Below are 27,844 nucleotides of genomic sequence, written 5' to 3'. Positions count from 1 at the left end.
GAACTGACTCCCCTTGTAGGAGCTGGCTTCTTCCTGTCGTGTGTCCTGGACTCTTGCTCATACCCAGCTATCTTCTAAATTGTACTCAGTGCCAAGGGACTGTGCCAAGGGACACCATCTGTGACCATGGTCGGACCACCATGAATCTATCCCCAACACGGGAAATGGCTCAACACACATATTTTATTAAATATCGCCAGCCAGTGACTTTTGAACTCATTCATTCCTTTATTCGTTTGTTTGATAACTGGGGCCCCCCACCATGGGCCTGACATTATCCTAGCCTCTGGCACTGACTTCCGGCACATTTTAAACTGAATTGATATGATGGGTGCTAGGCACGATTCTAGCACGTAGAGACACCAACCTAATCCTCATGCGGTACATGGAGGATTCTTAAGGAAGTTGACAAAAGATTCTTAAGAAGTCTGTTTGTCTACAGGAAGGAAAGCGTGGGAGTTTTTTTATTGTTGTTGTTTTTTGGTTTTGGGTTGTTTTTCTTTTTCTTTCTTTCTTTTCTTTTTTTTTTTTGCATTTATCCACAATTTATCCCATTAAAGCATTGAAAGAAAACACAACTTTTTTTTTTAAAGAAAACACATCTTAATCCCATAAAACTCACCCCCCGTCCTCTACAATATAGCACTTTACAGGACGTCTGCTTGAGTTCTAAAATAGCTTGAGACAGGATGCCTGCTATGTGACAGTCTCCAAGCTTGGCACAGGAAAGGCAAAATAAATAGGACATCAGAGATATTCAAGAGCAAATGATTTAGTGGGGAAGGGTGACAGACGCTAATAAACATCTTTATATTGTAATACGGCATTGCTGCAGTTGAGATGTTCAGAGGGTGCTGTAAGGTCAAGAGCGCAACACTAGGCCAACCTGGAGATAGGAAAGGCTTCCCGCAAAAGGCCAGGCTTCGGCCGTGTCTCTCGTGTTTGTTTGTTTGTTTTTTATGATTTTTATTTATTGGGGCACCTGGGTGGCTCAGTGGGTTAAGCCCCTGCCTTCAGCTCAGGTCATGATCTCAGGGTCCTGGGATCGAGCCCCGCATCAGGCTCTCTTCTTTGCAGGGAGCCTGCTTTCTCCCTCTCTCTGCCTGCCTCTCTGCCTCCTTGTGACCTCACTCTTTCTCTGTCAAATAAATAAAAATTTAAAAATCTTTAAAAAAATTGTATAAGATTTTTATTTATTTATCTGACAGAAAGATCACAGGTAGGCAGAAAGGCAAACAGAGAGAGGGGAAGCAGGCTCCCTGCTGAGCAGAAAGCCCAATGTGGGGCTCGATCTGAAGACCCTGACATCATAACCTGAGCCAAAGGCAGAGGCTTACTCCACTGAGGCACCCAGGCGCCCCATCTCTCCTGGTTCTTTCTTGAGTGCTATTTAGTTGCTCATTAAGAAACTTCAGATAATACATGAAAATATAAACCACAGAGTAAAACTGACCCCAAATCCCTTCTCCTCGATATGATCAGCGTTGACATTTTGGTGACTGCCTTTCTGTCCCCGTGTGTGGGTAAAAACAGTGTCCTTTCTATTATTATATGGAGGGCGAGGAAAGCAAATCAATTGTTCACATGTAGCAACAAACCCACAAAAGACTCACCCAGCAGCCTAAAACATGCCTCTACATTTTATTTTAGGAGCAGATAAGTGTGGCCACAAAACATCTTCAGAAAGCCGGCTAAGTCAAGAAACGTAGAGTAACTGGTCAGAGTAAGAGATAACGGGGCCACTGCCATTCTCAAGGGGCGGGGCAGACACAAAGGTATTTTCTTCCAGGGAAAACATGGTTAACTCAAGCTGCGGAGCCCAGATGGCCATTAGATTTACAGCTGTCTGAAGAGGAGCTTTGCAAGGGCTGAGTTATGACGACTTTCAGTATTGATCCGATGAGAGCGCCGACCCTGCCTTCAGCGGAGAGTCAGGGGATGAGAAGCAGAGGGGAGATGGTGGTGCTTACTGCCTTTATGTAGTTCTCGAAGTCACTTCCGAAAAAGAAGATGAGGTAATAGTTGAATATACCAGCAAGGGACATGAGGAACAGGAACAGGATGATTCGTTTCCCAAATATGTAGCCTGGCGTGCTAGAAGAGAAAGAAAACTGTAGAAGCAGCAAAATGACACCAATTTCACAAAAAAAAGTTACCGTCTTTGAGATACATGGGGTTTAAATTAGAGTTCCTTTTACTCCATATGCTTCGTAGGAAGAATGGGAGTGTCTCCGCTATTATTCGTCACTGAATGTATTTCAAAACCAAGCTAAAAAGACTAGACCCCAAACCCCATCACGGTTAGAGCTCTGCTCGGCAGCTTCTCGATGCTCTCCCGATTTCCCCGACGGTGTGAAGGCGGAGGGTTCTGTCAGCTGGTTGTCAGGCATGCTGACCAAGGATTTGGAACCCCATTGACTTGTCAGACCCCTTCTGCGGCTTTTCCGCTCCAGGAAGTACCAGGGAAGCCGTGCTGGCAGTGGGCTCTAACGTGGGACCTAAGTACCTCTATGGGAGGGGTACTGGTTTCAGTGAGCCAATAAGGCTGGAGGAATCTAAAAGGTGCCTGGGTGTCTGAGAGTTCAGGCTCGGCTCCTGAGGCTGCTTGGGAATACCATTATGTCCCCGCTAAGGAGAGCTGGGCCCCTCGCCATGGAAGACGGGCTCTTACATTGTAAGAGAATGGAGGGGAAAGAGCTGTTTTAGTGCATTCATATTCTTCTCTCGAAGGCTCTAAATCCTAAACTGCTTGGGCAAATCAGCAGCTGGGGTCAGGAGGCATTTCCCCAGTGATATGTGACTGCTTAATTGTACACAGCGGCTGCCCGGGCCTCCCTCTGCTCCATCCCCTGTGACCGCTGGGCTGGTTCCATCTGTGCCAGCACTCGCATGTTCGGGAAGTCCAGCCAAATGGCTCGTTAAGGCTGTTAGTAACGACCCCGGCGAGGGGACACTTTGGTAATCAAGACCGCTCAACAAGAACAGCCAGCTCAGCTAAACAGGTGAGTCGGGGCTGCTGAGCCTGGTTTTTGACATAATCAAGAGAGAGCAGAATTCGGCAGGTTCAGTGTGAGAAATTGCGTCTTTTGGAATTGGACCCCAGAGATTCATGCTGTAACTCATCGCTTTCCCGGGCCAGGAGTGTGAAAACCATTCCACAGTTGACTGTCTAATTTCCTTGCTACTCCAAGTGTGGTCCACAGACCAGCAGCATCCACTGGGAGCTTCTTGGACATGCAGAATCTCATGTCCCTCCCTGGATTCATTGAACCAGAATCGGCATTTGGACAAGTCCCTCCTTGACTCACAGGCCATTAAAGCTTGAGCGGCATGGCTAGCTGCCCCTACCGCGGCTCCTTGGCCAGCTGTGTTCTTCTTTCCTTGGTCTCCTGTTTACAGTCATGCTCATGAAGTGAGATGTTCTGTCTCTTTATTTGGGAAGAATATTTGACTCCTCATGGGAGCATTCTGGGCTGAATTGTGCCCCCCGCCTTCATATGTTGAAGTCCTAACCCAATGCCTCAGGACATGATTGTATTTAGAGACAGAGTCTTTAAAGAGGTGATTAAGGTACAATGTGATCATCAAGGGGGACCCTGACTCAAAAGGACTGGTGTCCTTTTAGGAAGAGAAGGTTTGGACACAGACACAAACAGACGGAAGACCATGTAGGGACATGGGGCAAAGATGGCCATCTGTGAGCTGAGAAGGGAGGCCTCGGGAGAAAACGAGACAGCCAACACCCTGATCTCAGATTTCAAACCTCCAGAACAGTGAAACAATCCATTTCTGTTTTCTGAAGCCCCCGGTCTGTGGTACTCCATCATAGTGTCCCCGGCAGACAAATACAGACAGTTACCTGCTAATGCTGATAAGGAAGTCACAGAGTCTAAGTAAGGGATATTTTCTAGCGAGAGAACAGAGGGTTCAGAGGAATTAAATTGTGAAAAGTCAAATATTGTGGTGGCTCAGATTTCTCACATGAATGAGGCCACCATATGCTCATTACAGAAACAAGAGAAAGTGATTTGCAAAGCTGTTTCGGAACGTGCTCGAGATAAATCTGTGGTGAAGGATGAAATGGTAGTGCCTGCTGCTGAAATTGTGATGTTCCTGACTTTGGGCAGCATTTTTCAAAGGCCTCGGGGCAGATTGCTCCCAAAGAGACCGCTGTGGGGTATCTTAGCAATCCCCAAACCATGGGAAAGAGGCGGGAGGCAAGAGCTCTACGCATGCGCGTCACCTGCAGGGCTAGGAAGGGTGAGCGGAGGTCCCCAGCTCCGCACTTCATGGACTTCCTTTTTCGCTCTGTCAGGCTTGGAGACGGGCTGTGACCCTGGGAGGTGGGCACGGAAGGACCCGCCCCAGGCTCTGGCGAAGCTGAAAGCTAAGGAGCGTGCAGAAGGAAGCCGGCCACCTGCTGCCTAATCAGACTTTGAAACTGAAGGCATCTTTTTTATTGTTTGTAAAAGGTGATACATAGTTCTTCCTAAATGGTGTGGGGAAGGTCAGCATTAAGTTAAGCATCTGAGGGACCAGGCCATTTCCATCTGTGACTTCACTGAACCCTCAGACCTACTCCATGCCATGTTGTTAACCTGGTGGGAAAACAGAGCAGATGGGTTGAACAATGTGCCTAAAGGTCACACAGCCAAGAAGAGGCAGAGTGGGAATTCAGACTTGTCTGTGTGAGGGTACAGTCCTGCTCCTTCTGCTTTCCTGAGGGCTCCTTCAGGTTTTGAAGACTAGGATTTTGTGGTTAGTTTTGAAACAAACGTATCCCCCCTTCCAACACACACACACAACACACACACACAAAACCTACATGAAAACGTCAAAGAGGCCTTATGACAAACAATTCCCTCTCAAAGGTGCCTAAAGCTTCGAGGAAGAGGAGCTGTGGTATGAAACAGGTGAGCCCGGATATCAAGGCACCTGAGCTCCAGCCCCAGCTCTCTGCTGTGGGCAAGTTGCTGACCTTTCCTGCCTCACACACAAAAATGTATACATAATGTGGGTAGGAGAAGAAAACTCTATGGTCCCTTTTGGCTTTCAAATTTGGTTCTTTTCCTTAAAGATATGCCACTTTAAACCTGATAACTTCTAAAGTGAATAAAAACTGTAAGGCCCATGAGAGAAAGATACTGAAACAGTATCTTTCTCTCATGGGCCTTACAGTTTTTTTGTTCACCCACAGTTTTACAGTTTTACAGTTTTGTTCACCCACATACCTCCAATAAATCAGGCCCACCATACATTTTTGTCAAACGAATCACTCTTAGAAAAGAGGCATGAACTGCTGGGTATATATCCTAAAGATACAAACGTAGTGATCCGAAGGGGCATGTGCACCCGAATGTTTATGGCAGCAATGTCCACAATAGCCAAACTATGGAAAGAACCTAGATGTCCATCAACAGATGAATGGATAAAGAAGATGTGGTATATATACACAATGGAATACTATGCAGCCATCAAAAGAAATGAAATCTTGCCATTTGCGACGACGTGGATGGAACTAGAGGGTATCATGCTTAGTGAAATAAGTCAATCGGAAAAAGACAACTATCATATGATCTCCCTGATATGAGGACATGGAGAAGCAACATGGGGGGTTAGGGGGGTAGGAGAAGAATAAATGAAACAAGATGGGATCGGGAGGGAGACAAACCGTAAATGACTCTTAATCTCACAAAACAAACAGGGGGTTGCTGGGGGAAGGTGGGATTGGGAGAGGGGGAGGGGGCTATGGACATTGGGGAGGGTATGTGCTATCGTGAGTGCTGTGAAGTGTGTAAACCTGGCGATTCACAGACCTGTACCCCTGGGGATAAAAATACATTATATGTTTATTTAAAAATTTAAAAATAAAAATTTAAAAAAAAAGAGGCATGAATAGCCTTCAGTGTTTCCCAAATTGTGTGTAGAAGTTGTTAAAAATGCATATTCCCTGGGCTTCCACCCCAGAGATTCTGATTCCATAAGTTCAGAGTGGAGCCTGGTAATCTGTATTTTTAACAAACATCCCAGGCAATTCTGGTGTCATTGGTTGGTGGGTTTCACTTTAGAAACACCAGCCTTGATATCCCTAGACTCATCCCAAGAGTCTAGCTCTGGTGAAGTAACCCCACGGTCCATATTTGAGGAAGGGGGGGCAGGGATTCTAAAATCTTGACACTAAGGGAGAAAATGACTCCAACAGAGCAACACTTCTGAAAACTGTGCCCCTAATTATTTCTATAGGTTTAGTCTTTTGGGTCTGCTCCTGCCTCCAGCAGCCCCCGGGCCTCTGTCATGTTCATTATCATCTCAACAAAATGGACTTAGTACCTCGCTGGGGGCAGGTGGTCAGTATTTACTACATGGATGGGTAGTGAATGAGGACTGAGTGTGCAATTAGGGAAGGTGGAGTTGGTTAAGCTGAGTTCGTTGGTCTCAAGTGTTGCCAATCTTTGCCCCATCCACTACTGGGTTTAGAACTGAAATTGCAAAGAGGAATTAAGTAGGACCTCCAACTGGGAACAGGGCTCTGAGGGACAAGAAGAGAGGGAAGCCTGGTGCCAGCCAGGGAAGGTAGATAATAAAAGGCAAGTAGTCTTTAATGCCAAACAGCCACTGAGCTTGGGCCAGATGGTAACTTAGAATGAAAGAGAAAGAAAGTAAAATTCGTCCTTAACTGCATCTAGAGATGCTACAAATTACCTAATCAAGACAGGGAGAAAGGGTCGGGGAGTAGGATGTAGGACAGAGACTAGGAGCCATAAACTTCTGGGGTGGGGGTGGAGGGACAAAGGAGGGGACTACAAAATCCCAAGAAGAGGAAGCTTTGGTGGGGGAGATATATCAAGGAATGTCATGCCTACCCACTGGACCAAAAAGGACACTAGAACTTCTGATGCAGTTGGGACCAAAGCAACTTCTACAGAGGAGTGAAAGATGATTTTTGAACCCAAGGGAGAAATTCCTGGAAGGGTCCAGGGTCCCGCTGAGCAGTATCTTCCTCTGTTGCTGAGCCTAAGAAATAAGCAGATCCTGAAGACATTAGGTGGTGAAAGCCTCTGCAGAATCCACGTGTGACACAGCCCAAGGACAGAGGTGGACATCCGTAGTGGAATCCACAGTGAAAGGGTTTCCAGAAGGCAGAATTGAAATCCAGAAGGCAGAATTGAACATCATAGTTTCCAGAAGGCAGAATTGAAAATCCTCTTGGACCTAGTGACCGAGGCTCTCAGGGTGACATCCACCTCAAGCTATATTTTGGTCTAGATTAAGATTAGACATTTCATCTAGTACCTTTTGTTTCTAGGGAGGACAATAGCTCAGGACCCTGTATTTGGAAGTAGTGTGAAGCCATGTTTGGCCTCCGCAGGAAAGGGCGCCGTGATGGATGACTAACGAAGACTATGCATGCAGGAGAGGTGAGAAGGCTCTGATAAACACAGACCAGGGTACAGAGGCTGGTGGCATCACACCTATCTCTCCCGGGGGACACCAGGCCAGCATTTAAGAGGTTAGGCCACTCACATTTCTATGAGGTCCGGGGAAATTGAATCGTTCTAAGATTTTAAGTCTCTATCTTATTATTTTTGCCCCCTCGGTTCGTTCCCTAGCAGTGATTACCTTGAAAATGAAAAGAGCCCGTGGGTGAATGAACACATTTTGTCATGCTCCACAGACTGTCTTAGAATTAAAGCAACTTTAAGATCTCAGGCAAGTGATGACAGAGAAAGAGAACAGTGCCTGGGCCAGACTCCGAGACTTTGGGGAGGAAGACAGGGAGGCCCAGGGAGGCAGCCCCGAGAGCAGAACCCCCCCCCCGATTTCACCGATGAACACTCCACCTCTCCTCCACCTCCTGACAACAGGTGATCTCCCTGGCAAAGGCAGATAGAGGTTTTCCAGGGTGGAAGAGGATAAAGAACATCATTTATGACAGTGTTGATAAGAGACATAATGGAATTGCGGTTTTCGAGGATAATTCGAACGCCACCAGAGAGGCATGAAGAAGAAATGAGCACTGGCAAGAATTGCTGGAAGGAGAGCATCCTTCGGGCGGCAGCTCACCATCAAACCCGCCCTTCCTCCCCGCCCTCTCCTTACCCCCCCCCCCCCCCGGCCAGCCATTTAACTTCACAGGCTCCCAAGGTCCCCAGATGACAGTGCTTTCACCTGCAGACCTCGTGGGATGTCAGAGCCTTTATCACCGCTGAAGGATGCTATCTGAGCAGAGAGCCCATTAACCACGAAAGAAGGGTGCTATTGTGAGAGACAGAGAAGGATGTGAAACCAGACAAGGGAGAGAAATGGAGGGGAAGGCTGGAGTCCCCGTAGGGGCGGCAGCCTCCCAGAACTGGTAAGAACCAGCCTGCCTCTCGGAGCCCTCCTGGTACCCTAGGAATTCTAAGGAACTGATGGCAGACTAGAACTCAAACATCTCTTCTGTAAGTATCCTCATTTATGTTATGAAAATTCCGACTTCCCAAGGCGGGTGTCGTCAAAGTATGTAAGTGCTGTTCCGGAGCCTTCCGTCTGGCAGCGTCTATAAGCAATGCAACGGGGACGCTATTCACAGACTCCATCCTTTGCCTGAGAGTGCGGACTATTTTTGCAACGTTCTTCCTGCTGGTCCCTGGAAGATCTGTTACTCAAGAGAACGTCTCACAAGGTGCAAGCTTGAGCTCTCGTTTCTTGAGGCAAACAATAAAATGTTTCACTCCCGAGAGGCCTTGGAAAGCCAGACACAGAAAGTCATTCAAGGCCCAGACCCTGAAGGGAGGGCGTAGAGGGTGTGGGTTGCAAGAATGCGCGTGTGGCGCGTGGCGTTAAAGCATCCTTTGTGAGCCCAAGGCCATGTGGAGGAGTTGGCTAGCGGGGGCACGAGTCCAGCCCCCCAGCTGCATTTGCAGAGCCCACAAAGTTCAGGGGGTAAAGGATGACGGATGCTACTGAGCCTTCCCCCTCCGGCCCCAAGGGATCCCCCCAGAGCCTTAAATCTTAGGCAGAATATGGTTGTGAGTGATCGCTCTTCTTGCTCAAAAAGCATGACTCACACCCTGGTTCTGAAGCAGTCCCGGTGGCCTACCTCTGAGTTCTCTCCCCCAGGTAGCCGACGAAGTACTTTTGCCTCACCAACAGGTACATCAGTCCAGCAAAGGCGGCGGGAACTAAGCGGAGAAAGGGAGACGCCGGTGTGAGCTTCACAGGTGCCAGAACGTGTTAAGTTTACATAATATGAACACAGTCGTGGCCCAGCTAATGCTGGTGGCAAGATCTAGCCGAAGCCTCGGGTTCCGGCAGCTGGGGCTGATGGGGACTTCAGCAAAAAGCCTAGGGCTGGTGGAAACCTAGAAGCGTTAGTACTGTTACTTTCTACTGGCGTCATGGTACAGTTTACAAAGTGTTTTCGTGCCCATCATCTCATTTGAATCCTTTCCACGTGACCAGTATCATCTTTTCTATTCTAGGGGTGACACCTGGGGCTCCAGTGGTCAAGGAGCTTGTGCAAGATCGTCAGGGTGTGTGTGTGTCTGTCTGTCTGTGTGTGTGGCCCAGGGCAGGGCCTGGGAGAGCCAGACCTGAACCCCAAGCCCAGCCTAGGCTGGCTCTCTTAACAGCATACCCTTCCCCTTTGGGCCTCCAGGCAGTGCAATGCTCAGCCTTTTCTGAACAACTGCAGGCAATTCAGACAAGATCTCTGTGGGGGTGGGGGAGGCTGGGGGGTCACAGTCGGTTGAGCATCCAACTCTTGATTCCAGCTCAGGCCGCCATCTCAGGATTGTGAGATCGAGCCCCGTGTCGGGATCCGAGTTCAGCCGGGAGTTTGCTTGAGATTCTCTCTCTCCCTCTGTCCCTCCTCCCGTTTGTGTGCCCTCGTGCGCTCCTTCTCTCTCTCTCTCAAATAAATAAATCAATCTTTGGGGAGGAAAAAGATCTCTGGGGAGGAAGACTCCCTTTGCCTTCTAGCCCTGTAACAGCCGTGAGGAGCAGGAGTCCTGAACCTTGGAGCTGAGAGTTGGAAACTCCAACCCCACAAGAACTACTATGATCAGGCACTAACACTTAACTCATCCTACATCTGAACAGAGGGCTGACTGCAGCTTTCCTACCGAGCAGGAAAACTCGTGGGGGAGAGATAGGCCCATGGGTATAAGCCCTCTGAAGACCTGTCCACATTGTTTGAAGGCCAAATTCTGTTGACAGAACACTTTCTACATGCCAAGCATTGCTCCAGGCTCTTTGGATCCTTGGGTCTCCAATCCTCTCAGCCACCTGATGAAGAGTGCATCACTGTCCCCATTGGGCAGATGAGGAAATTGAGGCCCAAGGAAGTCAGTTTGCCCTGAGTCGCTTACTAGACCAAAAGAGGACAGCCACCTTTTGCTGACCATCATCTCTGTGCTCGGCATAGTGCTGGCACATACTGGCTTTCAAAAATTGTCTGTTAAATGAACTCATAAAAGTCAGGTGAGCCGAGGAAAAGCTTGTTAAAAAGAAAACCACAGGCCCAAAATGGCATCACTTAAACTAAGTCCCCAGAGCGGGGCTTAATTCCTCATCTAACTGCCATTTCAACTTCCCTGAGAAATTCGGTCTTAACACATAGTCAGGAATGTTCTGATGCGAGCCAGTGAAGTAATCGGCCACGTGGGCCCTCTCCTTCCTTCAAAGGAAGATGAGGTAATCTACAGGATAAGCCACCCCCCCACCCCCACCATACACACACACTCCCTCCCTCTAAGGGAAAGAAACCTTTCGGGGAACAATCCTTTTTTTTGTTTGTTTGCTAACAACTTTCTTGCCTCACCCTCCTTCCTACAAAAGCCTTCCGTTTTTACAACCCCTGGGAGCTCCCCTCTCTTTGCTAGATGGGATACTGCTAGATTCATGCATCCTTTGACGAAGCCCATTAGATCTTCAAAATTCACTTGGTTGAATTTTATTTTTTAACAAGGTGGGATTTTAAACCATGTTTGTATAATTTCAAAGCTCTATTACCACCACCAGCACGGCGCCATCAATAGTAACATCTACTGGGCTCCTACTATTAGGCCAGACTGTAGGAAATTGCCATGTTTGAGGATCCTAAACAGTCAGGCATTGGCAGGTGTATACGGTTCGGTCTGATCTCCGCCATGCAGCCTGTCAGAGGCTTTATGCACACAGTCTCACTTAATCATCCGGGGAACTCAACTACTCCTGCTTTACAAATGGGGAAACGGAGTAAGAGCCAGGAGTCACACCACCAGCAACAAGCGTCCTCAGAATGTTCTCTGGTCTGTCCTTCTCAGATCCGTGTTCTCGCCCCGACTCCACCTTGCCTCCCCCAATACTAGTGTCATGTGCCGGGTAAAGCACAAAAGGAACCGCTTAGGAGGTTCTGCTATTATCTGAAGGTCACCAAAACTGCCCTAATTCACAAGCTGCCCCGGACGAAGCCTTTCCTGGTTTGGCCCATCTGGACGGTTCCACTCTAACTGACTAGCCCGTCTCTCTCTCAGTGGGCGTCGAAACCGAACAAGGGCTGACAGGAGTCAGGGGCGGGAAATGGCCGTGCTCACTGCCCTCTTGCAGAGGACTCTCCGTGCCTTGCGGACCCAGGCTGCGTGGAACAGCAGGGGGGCACGGTGGGTTCGAATCTGGACTTGAAAATTCTGAGTTTGAGCAAGCAACTTTCCTGGTGGGGCTTGGGCTCCTGCTCTGTAAAGTGAAGGATCTGGGCTGGAAAGATCGCTGAGGTTCCTTTTGACTAAAAAAATTCAGGAATTTACTACAGTCATAAGGAATGACGATGATCGAAAAGGGTCCACTGACGCTTTCATCCCCTAGCAATGCCAATATCTGCTTCGGCTGAAACGCGTGGCTTCAGGGCTCCGAAACACCTTCCCACCCCCTGGGTATTAATTGGGCTAGAACATCTCGAGATTCATCTCTATCAAGTGTCATCTAAGACATAAAAGGAATCGTAACTCCTCGTATAGGCATAGTTTAACTTGATTTTTCAAGTGACGCCAGACGTGTTTCTTCTTTCACTCAGGATAGATAGTGGTAAATAAATAGTGAGTAATGACAGCCTTATGGAGCACAGAAGGAGGCCACATGGTGTCCCTGAAGGAGTTTCTGCTGCCATCCCTCACCTCCGTTCCCTGTCGCTGCACCTGATCCTTTTCCTTCCTGGCCCTTCTCACTCTTGGCAATAACTTATCCATCCACATCTTCCCTGGGTTCCTCTCACCACGTGTCACGTGCTGCTCGGCCATCTCTTTATTTATCACTGTGTGTCCAAGCCCAAGGCTTGCCATGTAGAAGGTGTTCAATGTATATGCAGTAGACACGTGAATAATGCAAAAGGTTACTTAAGAGAAGTCCAGGAGTTAACCCCACAGACCTGGGCTCTCATCGGGGCTCCACATTCACTCACTGAGTGACCTTGAACAAGTTACCTTATCTCCCGAACCAAAGTGTCCTCACAGACACTAGAGGGAGATAATATCCCCTCCACCTCCTCTATAAAGTGGGCGAGGATGATAAGGATCCCCTAACCCCTCCGAGGACACCAGTGGCCTTTTCTTAGGCGCGCACCCTGTGGGGCCACGGTGTGGAAGCTTGCCAGGTCACACCAAGCCTCCGCCAGGCACGATGCCAAGCTCCAAAGAACCAAAACCCAGGACTCTGGTTTCCATCTCATTTTAAATCAACTCTGGGAGTCAGCCTGCTGGAGTCGGGACTGCGGGCTGCTGATAACCCTCGAAGGCTGCAGACCTGGAATCCACCCAGCAGCTCTGCAGACACACGCCCGGCAGAGGACCGCCACGCTGGAAGCTTCTTAGCAGACGCGCGGAGCAACAGTGGTCCCAGAATAGATCCCTCAGGCGCTCTCATTTATAATGCCCTTGTATCTGAGCGAACGCTGCTTAAGGATTCTGAGTCACATTTAGCCTTAAACCACGCTCGGCACAGCCGCTCTCACCCAGCCACCGGGGAGCAGGCATTAGCTGTGCCTAATCGCACCCACTCCTGCGAGGCACACAGCGTGCGGGGAAACCCCACCCCCCAGGATATCTCCCCTCACCGGGCTTCACCGGCGGGCGGAGCTGGAGGTCAGGCAGTCTTTCCAACAAAAAGCCTGCACTTGAACCCCCTCAAGATGCACCTTTCAGAAAGGGAACACCACAGAGAAACCCCAGTTACCTTGGCTGCACAGGAGCCCCGCACTCCAGAGCACAACAAGGAAAGTGGGGTACGCATCGACGCAGTTTTGGCTGTAGAATAAAAAGAAAAACAAGGAGGAGAAAAATCGGAAAACATGTTATTGCAGCATACTCGGAAAATCACCTGAAACCCCAGACTGACAATCACCATCACACATGAGGCGCAAACCCCATTCATAATCGCACTTACACCTACCAGTAAGACACGGCTGCCCCATCAGAAATGGGCAGTGGGATGAAGCTAACACATGCTTGGAATCCGTTCATTCCCTTTCTCCGCAAAGCCAACGGGAGACTTGGTTTCTTGATGGATTCATTTTGGCAGGGTTCCTGCTCCGGGCTGTGCCAAAGTGCTTCTTGGAATTGAAAAGTGAGCAACACAGACAGCAGGGCTGTGGCGGCTGTCAGAATTAGGGGGAGGATGCAGGGGAGAGGACTTCAACTCAGGAAACCTTTGTCAGCCGCACAAGTCAGCGCAGACCCACAGGCTGGCTGGGGAAACGAGAGGTAAGCTACAGGCATTAGAGAAACCAGGGTCGACTCAGAAAAGCTGGTGCCCAGGAAGGTCTCTGGTTGGCAGTGCGATCACAGTGTGCGGGGCTCGGTCCTGGCCCTGTAGAGGGGCTGTCATCTCACTCCAGCCACCATGCTGTTGTCTTACAGCTCCATCTCCCACAAACTCACTGCGGTCCCTGGAGGGCACAGGCATGACTGCTGGCATTTTCTATGGCTGCTGGAACCAGCTCAGCGGCTTCAAACAAGACAAATCGTGAAGAGGTCAGAAGTCCCAAGTGGATCTCACCAGGCTACAACCAAGGTGTATCTGCACAGCGGCAATCCTGCCAGAGACTCCAGTCAAGAATCCGTTTCCTTGCCTTTCTCAGCTTCCGGAGATCACCTGCATTCCTTGGCTTGTGACCCCCTGCCAACCCCAAAGACAGTGATGGCCGTTCACGTCTTCCTGACACCGACTTTTCTGCCTCCTTCTTCCATATTTAGAAGAACCTTTGTATTACATTGGGGTCTTCCCAGATAATCCAGAATACTCTCTTGATTTCAAGGTCAGCTGGTTAGTGCCCTTAATTCCTTCTTGCCGTGTAACAGAACCTATTCGTGGGCTCCCCGGGTCAGGATGTGAATGTTTTGGCGGGCCTTTTATTCAGTCTACCACAGCGACTCTCGTTTTCACATGAGAAACCAAGATTTGGAGAAGCTGAGTAACCTGCTCAGCATCACCAACCAACAGGGTAGCAGAGTCAAGATTCACATCCTGCTCAGTCCAGCTCTAAAACCAGGTCTGTTAGTCTAGATCGGGACCACCGATATACACATCCATGGAAAAACAACCTTCAAGGACGTGGAAGCATGAAAGGATGGGAGGGCAGCGCAATGGGGTGGAAAGGGCACATGACTAGGATTCGGTCCCTGCCCTGACATTCACTAGCTGTTTGTCAATTGCAAAGCAATCACTTTGGACTTTGTTTCCTTACCTGAAAAACTAAGAGACTGATAGTAGCTCTAAGATCCACATAAGCTTTTTCAAGAGTTGATGCTCTAATGAGGGGGTGCCCAAGGTGTGGTGCTGGGCTCAGCAGTGTCAGAAGCACCTGGGAACTTGCTAGAAATGCAAATGTTAATGTCCGTCTTGGATCCACAGAATTAAAACCTCCCAGGGTGGGGGCGGGGGGACAGCAATCTGTGTTTTAACAAGGCCCTCCAGGAGACTCTGAAGCATACTCTGGTCTAATTTAATTCAAACTGTATGGGTAAAAGCAGAGATGCCATTTGTAAAATATATTCAGCCTTTTATCCGAATTCCTTCCTTAGAGTCCTTCATCAGGATCCTCCTTGATCTCGTTCTCATGCTTTTCCTCCTAAATCAGCTATGAACTCTTGTTCAGACTGACAGCATCTCGTGCCTCACTACTACCAACGAGAACTCTGGAATGAATAGCCCTTGGTCCATCCCCTGCAGACAGCCCAGAGAGGATGGGCTGTGTCCCTGGACACAGGAGTCTTTAAGTCCTTCTGATGATCAAAAGATCCTCTAGTGGAGAAGTCAATGAAATTAAAGGTAAGAAAGCCGTGTATCCTATCCTGGGCTCTAGGCACAGCTCTGCTGGCCTTGCCCGGTGCCTGGGGTTCACTGTATCTAGTGCACACGGTAGGAACTCTGAAGTTCAGGCGGCAGAACAAATTTATTATTTGGGATGAAGTACTTAGTGAATAAACAGGTCCCACATACAGTATGGAGCACAAGCATTGTATCTATTACTACATATCAGAGGCACAAAGCCACGGCCTTGGAATTCCGAATGTGATCCATTTCCCAGTTCAAGAAAATGTGGGAAGACATCCTTTGAAAACTTATTAATACCAAGCTCTCTCCTACCTCCTTCTCATTCTCCTGCTCTGTTTTGTTTGTTTTTAAGTACAGGTTTCATCTGGGTGATACAAAATTTATAAAAAATTTCTTAATTATCTGAGGAATTTGCTCATTAGAATGGTATAGTATTGTGGCATCGACTTCATTCTTCCTATTGTCTCAAGTCACCTTGGTCTCCAGTAACAGTGGTCTGGCTGGAGTTAAATGAATCTCTCCCAACTTTAAGAGAATGGGTTCCGGGGCGCCTGGGTGGCTCAGTGGGTTAAGCCACTGCCTTCGGCTCAGGTCATGATCTCAGGGTCCTGGGATCGGGACGGATGGAGTCCCGCATCGGGCTCTCTGCTCAGCAGGGAGCCTGTTTCCCTCTCTCTCTCTGCCTGCCTCTCTGCCTAGTTGTGATTACTCTCTATCAAATAAATAAATAAAAAATCTTAAAAAAAAGAGAATGGGTTCCTCCTTTGGATTTCCAGAATAAACCCAGAGTCCCGTTCCTCACTCTGTCTGACTCAAACCAGTCCTTATCTGCTCCAGGATCTCTGACACATCTTCTACCCACAACTCCACGCAAGGTGCCAGTCCCTGACAGAGGGCCACCGCTGGGCTGAATTCAAGTAGCTTTGGTCAGTGACGAGGCTGTCCCTGGAGATGGAGCCTAGCGGATGCTCACATGGTCTTTAAAGGCATGAAGCCTCGGTCCGCTGTCTAATCAACCACTGAGTGAATGTGGGTGCATTTCCTAGCCTCACTGAGCCTTGGTTTTCCTCATCTAGGAGAGGTGAGTGGAGACATTAGCAATTACCACCCTGGCTTGTGAAAATAAAATGAGACGAAGCAGCGTCTGACTCATAATGAGCTTTCAAGAAGTGGTAGCTATTGACTGCTCCAATGTCTTCCTTCTTACAGTCCCTGGTAGAAATGTTTTTCCTGCTGACAAATTATCATTATTCTAAATTTTCTTTTGTGGAGAGTTTTGTGCCATTTTTTCTGCAAGACAAAATTGACAAACCCATCTTGGATCTCATTTCTTGAGGTCTAATTCTGAGGTGCTTGCCAGATTTGTCAACAATTGCCTGTGCTACGTTCAATTTGATGCATTACACTGTCACTGTTTTCATGGAGAAAAGGACACGTATGTTCCTTTTGTATCACTAATAATTAATATAATCAAGGCAGGCCTATCACCTTCAAATTATTTACAAGCCCACCCCACTTAGCAGGGAGGCTGAGGGGGATTTTGAGAGGTGCAGAGGAGAAAGAACATTAAGGTGGCATTACCGAAAATGTATTTTGTGAAACACTAAACCCTTGATAAAAAATGCTTTGAAAAAAAAAATGGGGTGTGTATCTGTAGTTTAAAAAAAAAGACTTCCCTTTCTTAAAGAACCAAGAATCACAATGTTCCTCAGTACATTAAAAGTTCTCAGAAGTCCTGCTGTCCAGAACTTTTTCTTGTCTGTAACAGGTGATACCAGCCCATGAACTGGTAATCTACGGAACACGTGTCAGAAAATCACACTTCTCCAGAGACGCCTCTCCTCTCCACAGCCTGCGCTTGCCTGGCCTCGTAAGGAAGAATTGTGGACCTGTTAACTGAGCTTTTCCTCCAGAAATCAAACTTTTCTCTAGCTGTGCTCCTCCTCAGGGAACAGAGCTCTGAACTGTGTTTTATACACCTGAACAGGGAGTCAAGGTTAAGATTCTTTTTGTCTCCCAAGCCCTGACTCAGTTCTGCCCTGATGGGTGATGAGTGATGGGACAGACCATTAACCGAGGCCAAGTTGGAGCTGATGGGCCACACCTCACTACGGTGTCTGTTTACCAACTGCCCCCCCAAATCTGGAACCATCTGTATCCGTCAGCAGTCACATTTTAGGCTGAAAAATACACATTGGGCTTTTCAGTCCACCAGCACCATTTATCCTGTTATGCTAGTTTTTCTCAATAGCCATGGTCTGGAAACATTTATGATCTCACACCCCATCAACCAGAAGATTTGATCACACAACCTTGTGACAGATATAATACACACACAATCCACTTTCAAACTGTGTATTAAACATGAGTAAAGCTTAATTTCTTAGTTTTTAGATAGCGGGATTAAATACATGTTCTTTTCTTTATGCAAATCCCTGGCTCAACTCGCACGCTCTTTGGTGCTTTTGGAGGTCTCTAGACAAGCTACTGCTGGAGAAGAAATTCTGCTGGGCCAACCCATAACCCCTTGCCTGTAGCTTCCTGGCAGGTGCAAGCAGACCAGGCTTTTGCCGGCGCCCTGGCTTTTGCCGGCACACAGTGAGTAGCGGGCATCCCCAGTCTTTCCGCCCTTATATAACCACCACAGGCACACCAAGTGCTTGCTGCTGGCAGGGTCAGGGAGGAAGTGGTCTTGGTAACAGAACCACAGCACTGTCTGGGCCAACTTCATCTGACAGAATGTTTTTTTTCTCCACCTGAGCTCCTACCTCTCCACAGTTCCCTCTTCTCCTCATTCTTCTCGCTCCTGTTTTGTGGCGATGAAGTGGTAAAGACACATGGATCGGGGGAGCTAGGCTGCAGCATCCACATCGTGGGGACCTCTGGGCAGCCAAAATGCCTCACCCCTCTCCTCTGGCCACTTCTTCTGTCAGGAACCCTACACCATTGCAGAACTTCCAAACCACCCTTCCAAATGACGCAGGGCAGCCACCACCAAAGGTCACTTCTGCAATCTGGGGGCTGGCCCCGGGGGACTGATGCGAGCACAGAGCTAGCCCACCCTTGGGGGAAGGGCAGACATTGAACCGCCTGGCCTGCTCCATTTCTTCGCTGCTGGCAAAATGGAAACCTAACTTCACACACTGAAGGCCCAAATGTTTAAAAAAACATTTTTTTAAAATTTTTTTTTTTTAAGTGTTAAATGGAGGTAGTTCAGCAAAGGATTTCCTCGAGGTCCGACTGCCGGAGTGACCCTGGCAAGGACTGCTTAGTCCAAGGACGGAAGACCACAGCAGGTGGCGAGGGCCCAAGAGAGGGGGGAGGTCTTGGAGGGACTGTGGACGCTCAGGAGCAACCAGAAGGCCCAAGCCCAAAAGACGGAGGGCCCAGACAGCATGAGGGGACCAGGACATCAGCCTGCAGTGATTTCCTTAGGTGTCCACGACTGCCCTTCTGGAAAGCTCTCTGGGGGCCCTCAGAGTCACTTCTGAGTTACGACTGAAGGCCAGCTCCTTAGCCAGCTCAGAGCTGAAGACTTCCCCTCTGACCAGCCCCTCTTCACGCACAGAGAGGCAGACAGGCCACTGCCTGAAACTGCTGCTCAGATACATTCTGCATAAAGGAAAAAATGAGCGTTGGAATAACAGCCATCCAGATTTGCATCCCAAATAATTCCCATCTCCTTCACTGAGCCGTTCAGGTGTCTTTACTTTTTATTCAAAAGTAAAGAATGAGAAGGGGAAGGGAAACCAGTTGCACAGCTCCCCCCCCCTTCTCACTGTCCTTGTTCTGGTTGCTCAAGGAGACCGGGCCTTATGAAAGGTCCTGCCACGCCTCCACATTGTCCACCGAGTGGGACACAAGGGGCAGAGCCAGCCGATGAGCAATGGTTGGTTTTCATGGTAGTACCTGTGGACTAATTCCCCCGGAAATTGGTAACACTCTGACCACACGGGCTCAGAGTTTCTGGAACCAGGGGAAGCCGTGGTGATTGCACAACTCCCCACTCCCACCCCTGGTACGCCCAATTCTTTCTTTAAGCACTAGCACTTATGAAGATGACAAAGGGTCCCACAAAACCATCCCCTCTTCCGTCCCACCCGTGAGCTTCAACCTTCCCGGGGACTCTGCCTCCTGGGCACTCTGAAGGTTGGCCCGGACATTCAGGTAGCCTCGAGAGTGCTCTTCACTCTGGTAAGGAGCCCCCTATGCCCAGGGCCCCACTCTGCTCGTTTGCAGTATCAGGGTTGGACTCACTTGGCAGTGTAGACCCGCTCAAAGGCAAGTGTTCCCGTCCTCTGGAAGCTCCGCCCATTGTGTGTCTTGCTTTCATGCTCCACCTTGTGGGCAAAGAACCCTGGCAGAGGGAAAAGTTTGGATCTGGTTTATAACAGGCACGTTCGTGAGCCTGGTGTCCCATTATTTTACTAGAACATTTCATGTTCTCTCTGTGTGCTCTCCAAACCGCCCTAAATGTCTTCGGTCAAATGTCAGTTACCAAAAATTCATTCTGCAGCTATCTCTACAAATCACTGCATTTGGTGATGGTGAAGCCATCCAAGACACAGCCCCCCACTTTCAAGGATCTTTCAGTTGAAGGAAATAAACACACAGAGCAGAAATTGGACTCTAGTGATTCACACAAAGACAGAACCGACTGAGAACACGAAGCCATCGAGGGTCCAAGAACCAACTTAATTCAGAGTTGGGTTCACAGAGGAATCCCTACAGGGGACCTCTAGGGTAAGATCTGCAAACAAGTAGGAATTAGCCAACGAGATGGAGGGAGCAACAGAGGAGATCACCTCTTGGATCACACATGGAATGTGCAAAGGCACAGAAGCAAGAACTGTCTTTGGTTTGCTGTCTGGCTTATGATGGGGGAAATCGAGAGCAGGGAGTGGAAACTGGCGGAATTACAAATGAGGCCAAAGGTAAGGAGGCCTGTGACGTGCTTCCAGGATGGATGGAGTGAGGAAGCAGTGAGCCCAGCCCTAAAGAAGAGGATCGTTGAGAAGTGCTTTCCGGATTTAGCAGCGTGACTGTGACCTTGATGAGAGCCGTGTTAAGAAAATTAGAATTTATTCCCATCTCACGAACAGCAAGGGGCTCCTGGCAGGTGTAAGCTGAGGAATGGTGCTAGGCAGAGAGCCATTTTGTCTTTTGCCAGGTCAGGGTCTACGACAGCGGGAAATAGGAGGGAGCTGACTAGGATGGCTGTGGGATGTGAGGGATGCTGAGGGGCCAGAATCCCAAGAGTTTGTCTATAGATTGGGGGTGGGGGAAGGGTGTGAATGAAGGTCTCTATCTCCTCCCCTCCCCCCTGCCCTGTGGTATTCCTTTACTCCAATTTTGAGAATATCAGGGATCTTACGGGATTCCTTTTCATCATCTTCCTATCAGTTTCTTCAAAAGAATGCCCAAACAGATGCCTTATCAAGCGTGTATATGAATAAAAGCTTGCCCTGGTTTTCTTTGGGGCGAAAGTACAGCCCCCCCCACCCAGCAACATGCCTGCCTGGAACGGAGCTACGGGACCACTGGTCCGAAGGGGACAGCGGCCAACTCCGGGCTCTCCAGCGGACGCCTGACCTCTGCTCGCTCACTAGGCATTGCGCCCACGGCTGCAAAGTCGGCAGTGCTGTCCCCACCTTATAGACAAGGACGCAGTGACCCAGGGAGGACTGATAGCTCTCTCGGAGTCACTCCACTGGGGAGCAGTGCAGCTGGGGATTCAAATCGGGGGCTGGGGGAGCCTCTGGGGGTGATTTCCCGTTGCTGTCACACTGACGCTCGCCGCAGGGTTTCCATCAGCCACACAGGGCATGAGTACACATCTGTCTGTTCTGAATGTCTCTTCGGGCACAGAATACAGTAGAAAATTCTTACCATTGCCTTTCCAGAACCCAGTGGGATGGCCCTTGCCTCTGAACGTGACACAGATACTAAGAAGGTCAGAGGTCATTTCTGCCACCAGCCATACCACGTGGCTGTACTGAGCATCAGCCTTTCTTCTTTCTCCCCTCGCTCAGAGGGACAAACCCTCTCCTCTTTGCCAGGGCTTGCTCTCTACCTGTGACCTTGAGCCCATTCCTGCCACCCCTTCAGCCCACTGTTTCATCGGTGTTCTCTCCATTTCCTGAACCTTCCCTCTCTTTCTTCCTCCATCTCTTGACCCTGGAAACAGACTCTGATCTTTCCCACCCATCAAATGAAAGTAAAGCCAGCCTGCCTCATTCCACTAGGCCCTACCTCTCCCTCCTGCTTAGCTAAACTTGAAAGAATTTAGCTTCCTTTGCCCACTCCTCACCGCCCACTCCCACCCCCCATCCCCCACGTTATCCTCCATGGTGTCACAGAAACTTCTCGGGCAGAGACCACGAGCACGCTTATCTTGGCCAGCTGTGGAGGGTAGACCAAAACAGAGAGAGAGAGAGAGAGAGAGAGAGAGCCATAGACACAGAGAGAAAAGGCTGCAGGCCATCCCTGAGCACCTGCCACACACACTGGGCGCCGCTGGCTCGGGGGTTCCACGCAGTGCCTCCGACCAGCACGTGTGGAAGTTATCGTAGCTCCGCTTCTCTGTTGAGGAAACTGAGAGCCAGAGAAGCCAACTAACTTTCTCAGGATCACATAAAAAGATCTGGAGAATTCAGCTAAGCACGAAGTTAATAGGCACCAGCAGACAGATACAAGTGTTCAAAGCATAACACGCCCATGATTATTTTCACAGAATTGCTGTCTGGATCCCAGGAACTGTTTCCCTGGACATCAAGCATCTATCATCTGCATCTTAGAGAGCACGGGGCAAGATTGGAGGGAGAGGGCAACCCAACGACAAGGGACCCTGGAAAGCAAGTCAGCTGAGAAGTGGTACACTAAAGGCAGGATGGTACAGCTGACTCTGTAAATCTAGAGGCAGCAAGCATAGTCCAAGCTTTTCCAGAGACTAGAAACAGGACCAGTGGATGGAAGTTATAGGGCAGCAGGACTTCTCAAGGGGTGTGCATTTGAAAAAATGTATCTGAGGCAATATACATAGCGGAAGCATCTGCTTTTTGGAGAGGGTTTGAATCCCAGTCTCACCACTACTGGCTCTAGGATTTTCAACCAATGGTCTAGCCTCTCCAAGCCCCACAAGGCTTCTCTGAATAATAATAGTGTATATTCCACAGGCTTCAGGGATTCAGTGAGGCATTATTGCCAACACAAAGCTCTGTGTTGGCAATAATACCTCAAGACACCCAACAAGGAGAAAGCAAGCTAGGTAGGTCGTGAGCTCTCTAGCACGGGAGAGTTCAGGTAGGAGCTGTTGAGAATGGCATAAATCAGATTTCTGCTTTGGGGCACTTCATGAGTCCTGTTTCTAAAGCCCATCCAACCCTAGGTTGGGTTGTGAGGTCTTCCAATATGGTGCCCATGAGATTAGTTAGGAATGTTGGTGTTGGGATAGGAGTACCAAGGATGGTGTGGGAAGGTAGGCGCTCAGTACCAGCTTCCTTATCACTATTCTCACAAACCCTTGTATCTGTGGGGCCATTGTGTCTCCCCCACTTCTTGGCTTCACAGTAAGAAGAGAGTGAAGGAGAGAGGATGATGCCAATTCCCCCCACCTTTCCCTACAACCAGAAGGGCTGTGGGAACAGCTCTCCTGCTGGAGGACATCTTTTCTCTGCTATTGCCGTTCAGACTTCCAGGCACCAGGCTCAGTGCCCTTCCCCCCAACTCACTCTCTTCTCTCAATCTCATTAGCTTGGCTTCCTACGGAAATCACTCTCCCCAAAACTGCATTTTTTCAGGTTTACTGCATGTCAGCACTGCTGGCACCTTGGCAGGAGAAGCTGGAGGCTCTCTGGATGCTATTCATAGGAAACGCCTCTATCTTTACTCCCTGGGAGACCAGGCTTTGGTGGTTCTGGCCCAGCTCTCTTGGAATGAAGTATTTTCAACTCATTCTGTGCTTCCAAATCTGTGTTTTGCTGGATCAAGCTGGAAGAGGACCCCAGGTTCAAAGATCTTGATGACTACAGAATGTTTAAGAGTCAGAGGAGGAAGTTCCCCCAGGCGGGCTGGGCTGTGTGGCCTCTTCCCAGGAAATGAGGTTCACACCGGGTACAGAGAGCACAGACCTTGGATATCATCATGGACACAGGTGGACAGGACCTTTTTGTCTCGGGACAAAGACAAAGCTTGTGGCACCTGGCAACAACATGTAAATATTCCTTAAAACTAACAGGAAGGGCTCAAAATGACATTTTGCAGGGCAGGAGGAGAGAGGCACAGTTTTTGCATACGTTCTGAACTCTGTAAGGAAGACCTATGGTTGCAACATTGCAGTTAATTAGAATTGCAAAGAGAGGCCCTGGGCGTGCACTTGAACCTTTGTGTTTACCTGAAAACTCATGGTGCAAGCAAGTACAGATGTCCTCTCCCAAGTCATTGGAATTTTTCTTGTTGCCCGACATGGGCACATTTCACAGTTACAAATAAAAGGCAGGCCTCACACAGTGGTCTCAGCATCACATGGTAGTCGGAGGTCTCTGCCTCAGAGGGGAGGGTGGCTGGGCTGCTTCTGTGGCTTCAAAAGAGCAGCCGGTTATCCCTTCCCCAAGCAAGGGTGTGCCTGAGCTCTACAAAGTCACCCTTGGAGCCATGTTGCCCTAGCGGCTCAGGGCGGGTGGAGGAGGGCAGAGGACAGGATGTGGCCACCATGTAGGGTCTACTCAGCCTGAAAAAGTCTCCAGTCCAAAAATGGGAGCTCCACTCAAACCCATACTTGTACCTCCCCATCAGGAAGCCTCCATCCACTCCTCAGTTGGTGGACCTCTATTAGCGAGGTCACTGGTGTTCTGTCACTATCTATCTGAAATGGCCTGTCAAAAGTCAAAGCCCTTAGACTGTGGTTGTTAAGACTCAGACATTCAGCCAGTTATAATCTCTCCTTCCATACTGTACCAAGGAAGAAGACTTAATCTCACTGCCCAAACCAATTAGGAACTCACCGTCCCTCCTCAAGTCCGATCAGGGTTTGTTCTGCCGCTAGGGGAAAAAGCCCCAGACCCACTCCACAGACCAAGGGTGGGTTCTGCATCCCCAGGGAGATGAAGAGACTCTGTACTCATAACAGGACACTCGGCAGCCTCCCTCAAGTCAGTTCTGCACTGAGAGGGAGCGGCTCAGGGTGAGCGCCAACCCTCCAGCTAGGTTAGCCCCATCCACACAGGCCGTGGGAAGGTCAGTGCTCCCCAGTCCACTGGCATTGTCGGCTAAGGTGATGCTTATCAGGAGAAGAGCCAGAGGGGAGACCCTACACAGAGCTGAAAAATCACTGCCCACCCCTCTACTGCCCCATGCAAAACTGCCTCCACAGACATCAGAAGGGTCTTTGAATTCTTCCTGTTGACCATGGCTGGCCATCTGTTCTATCTTTTCCCTTCCTGGGGGTCTGCACCAGCACTGTCCCCATAAAGCCAGGACACTGCCCGGCACAGCGGGTCCTGCGAGGTGTATGCCGGTTGAATGAATGAATCCCTGGCTGATATGCAAGTCCAAGGGTGCTCATTGTCCCTGCATGAAACAGAAATGGCTTGAGGAACAGCAACCTACACAATCCCTTTGCTCCCACTCTGAGCCGCAACTTGATGGCGTGGATTTAGTAAGAAAATGTTTGGGTCAAAAAGTGGCCAACTGTTGTTCCATATAGGAAAACTACTGGGAGGATGCAAAGTTCATCTCTGGTGTGGGGAGGTCTCAGGGGAGCCTTACTCTCTAGGGCTCAGAAGCCCAAGTCGAAGCCTCTGTCCCCACTCAAGTTGGAAGAGAGTGGGGGGAAATAACAGGATATCCCAAATCAGTTAAATACTCAAGTTTCCCAAGTGTGACAGTGTGGGGTCATGCAGTAATGACCATTAGGTTACAGCAGCTGCCCTTGGTAATCACTCTTCTTTTTTCCTCTGTCTTAATAAACTACAAAACATGAAGCCACTGGAAATATTTCTCAAAACGGTCTGTGGCAGTCTTAACTTAGAAGTCTAAAGAGAAAATTCTACATGGTCTTGTCTTTTTCAGGTCTGCGTCCCTTACTTGGTTTTTCAAGTGCCAGCAAGGTTAATGGAAATGCAAACCCCACACAAGAAAAAGGCTTCCTCTATCATGTAAATATATCATGCATAGGAAAAATGCTTCAAAATTGTACATTGCTAGAAAAAAGGAAGTATTACAAGGGGAAAAAAAAGAGCAACTCATAGATAAAATAATGGTAAGGTGATTTCTCCCTCCCACCTTCCAAATTCACATTTCTTTTCTTTTTAAGCCTACAGGTGACAGATAATCTCAGTTGCATTGAAGTCAACCCAGCTGCACTTACCAAAGCCCAGTGCCTGAGTAAAAATGTACTTTACTCCCCCCCACCCCACCCCCGTCTAGGCTTCTTGCCTCCTGCCCTGTCTCCAGCCACAGTAATTAATGATTAAAATGCTGCTCGCAAGATACTTCAATCAGGGTTTGGAGAAAACCTCTAGGCTGCTGACCTGGTTCTGCAAACACAGCTAGTCACCACCATTAAAGTGAAAGTAATACCAGCAGAAGGAAAACCCCAAAGGCATGCACACACCAATACATTCAAAGAACAAGAAACAAATAACGAATAAGGCACAAGAGTGGGCCAAAGTGCGCACAGACACAGAGACCCGTGTGAGCCTGACTTTACAGCAACAGGCAAACAAAATCTGCCCTTGGTCCCCCTTCTGAGTGAGGACCTCCCCTTACCGTTCTGGACCACGCTGATGAGGGTGACGATGGCCAGCAGGACGATGTTGCCCACAGCTTCTTGATCCATGTTTGCTTCGGGCTCCCCAGGGAGGACTGCTCCCGTCTGGTGGCGGGCGCCCAGGCCTGCGCCGTGCAGAAAGGGGAAGTGAGGGCCCGCATGCTGTCTTTCATCATTAGAATTTCTGAAGGTCCCAGCACAGTTACACAGTGACTTCTTCTTTCTCTCTCTCTCTCTCTCTCTTTTTTTTTTTCACTAGCCACCAAAGCACCCTGGCTCGTGTGACCTGCCAAGAGAAGCAAAGCTTGGAAGAGAAGCAGGAAGGGAAGAAAAAATGAAGCTTGGGTTTTATTTATAGAGCACCCAAGAGATCTGGGTTTTGAGTGCTGCCTTTCTTTTCTTGAATTCCCAGGGGAAAAAAATGGAATACTTCACATACGGCAGGGTCCAGGGTGACAGCCACGTAATAAGGGCTGGATGAATGAATGAATGAATGAATGGGGGGGGGGGGGACAAGCTGACATCTCCATTTCAACAGAAAAAAAAAAATGCAACAAGAGAAGTAAAACTAAACCAAAGAATTTAGATAAGGAGCAGAAAGGAGGATACGGATGACCCCTAAGGAAAACTTCCAAACGGGCAGTGTTACTAAACACCGTAGCTGGCTCCCCAGAGGTCGTTGTTGAGATGCCTTTCTGGAGTCTTTTCAATGTCATGGTAAGAGTAGAGAGAAGGAGTAAGAATGAGCCCACTGGGTAAGGTAGGTGGTTGCCTGGCATTTTCCAGGATAGCTTTCTCCGTGTAAATGGCAGTTTCTCAGAAGCGACACAGAAAAGGCAAGATTCCTGCAATCTTCAGCCCAGACTCAACAACTAGTTGGCAGTGACTAAGAGGAGCTTTTCTTCATGAGAGCATGAGCCACTAAGTTGGTGGCAGCAGGGAACTGGCAGCTTGAGCGTCCTCTGTTCAACAGAGAGAGACAGAGGTCCGGGGAGGCGCTGTCCAGAGCTTGGACACGTGGAGGGCTGTGGCAAGGGCAGGCCAGACAGGGTCTGGACCCTCGGGAGTATTCTCTGAGGGCCGGGGGCACTCTGCCAAGTGCGATGTCACAAGATCGGTTTGGTTCGGGGCTCAGCACCAGCCAGATTTGCATATTGACCTTGATGAGATCTTATTTGTATGGGAGATCTGGTAAGTTTCAGTGGCTGCTTAGGTCCCAGGAGATAAGGAGTCTGACCCTGGTGAAGAGGCAGCCTTTCGAATACTCATCATAACTAAAGACAATGCATTAGAAGTGAAGGCTGGTCCTTTTTAAAAGTACTCCAGTTGCAAACAGTAGACACTTAGCTCAAACTAGCTTGGGCAAAAAGGGAAATTGATTGGCTCAAAAAAATCCAAAGAACTGAACAACCAGAAGTGGAAAAGAGCAGAGATATATGTGGCTGGGCCTTGGAGGCCGGGCCTTCTCTGTCTCTCCCGGATAGAGTTCTCTGTCTCTCACTGTCTCTCTTTCTCTCTCAGCTTTCTTTTGGTTTATTAGCTTTATTCTCTCTGCACACCACGTGTCTCCACAGTGTAAAGGACCGATTTCTCTCATCTAAATTCTCAGAACAGTCTCATCGGCCCTGGCTAGTCACATATCATTCCTAGGATAACCAGATGGCAGGAAAATCAAAGAACCTGGTAGTTTCCATAATTGTCATATGTTGAAGGAGATCGTTCCCTAAAGAAAGATTGGGCATTGGGTGGGGGTGGGGAGTGGAGGGATGCCCGGGTATATCTCCCATC

The 27,844-nt window shown here is 49.0% G+C and overlaps 1 protein-coding gene across 1 annotated transcript; it reads right to left on the bottom strand.

Moving 5' to 3' along the window:
• Positions 1-1,627: 1,627 nt before the first annotated feature.
• On the bottom strand, positions 1,628-26,245 carry LOC123925280 (arachidonate 5-lipoxygenase activating protein). The gene is made up of 5 exons (XM_045978532.1): positions 26,056-26,245; positions 19,546-19,645; positions 13,189-13,259; positions 9,083-9,164; positions 1,628-2,094 (listed from the first exon to the last, which is right to left on the bottom strand). Exons 1-5 carry the CDS (start codon positions 26,123-26,125, stop codon positions 1,932-1,934), a joined length of 486 nt encoding a protein of 161 aa, XP_045834488.1. The 5' UTR covers positions 26,126-26,245; the 3' UTR covers positions 1,628-1,931.
• Between the last annotated feature and the right edge of the window lie 1,599 nt (positions 26,246-27,844).

The sequence above is a fragment of the Meles meles genome, chromosome 14, assembly GCF_922984935.1.
Source record: "Meles meles chromosome 14, mMelMel3.1 paternal haplotype, whole genome shotgun sequence".
Lineage (NCBI taxonomy): Eukaryota > Metazoa > Chordata > Mammalia > Carnivora > Mustelidae > Meles > Meles meles.
The sequence above is the reverse complement of the archived record's forward strand: the minus strand, read 5'-3'. Positions and strand labels throughout refer to the sequence as shown.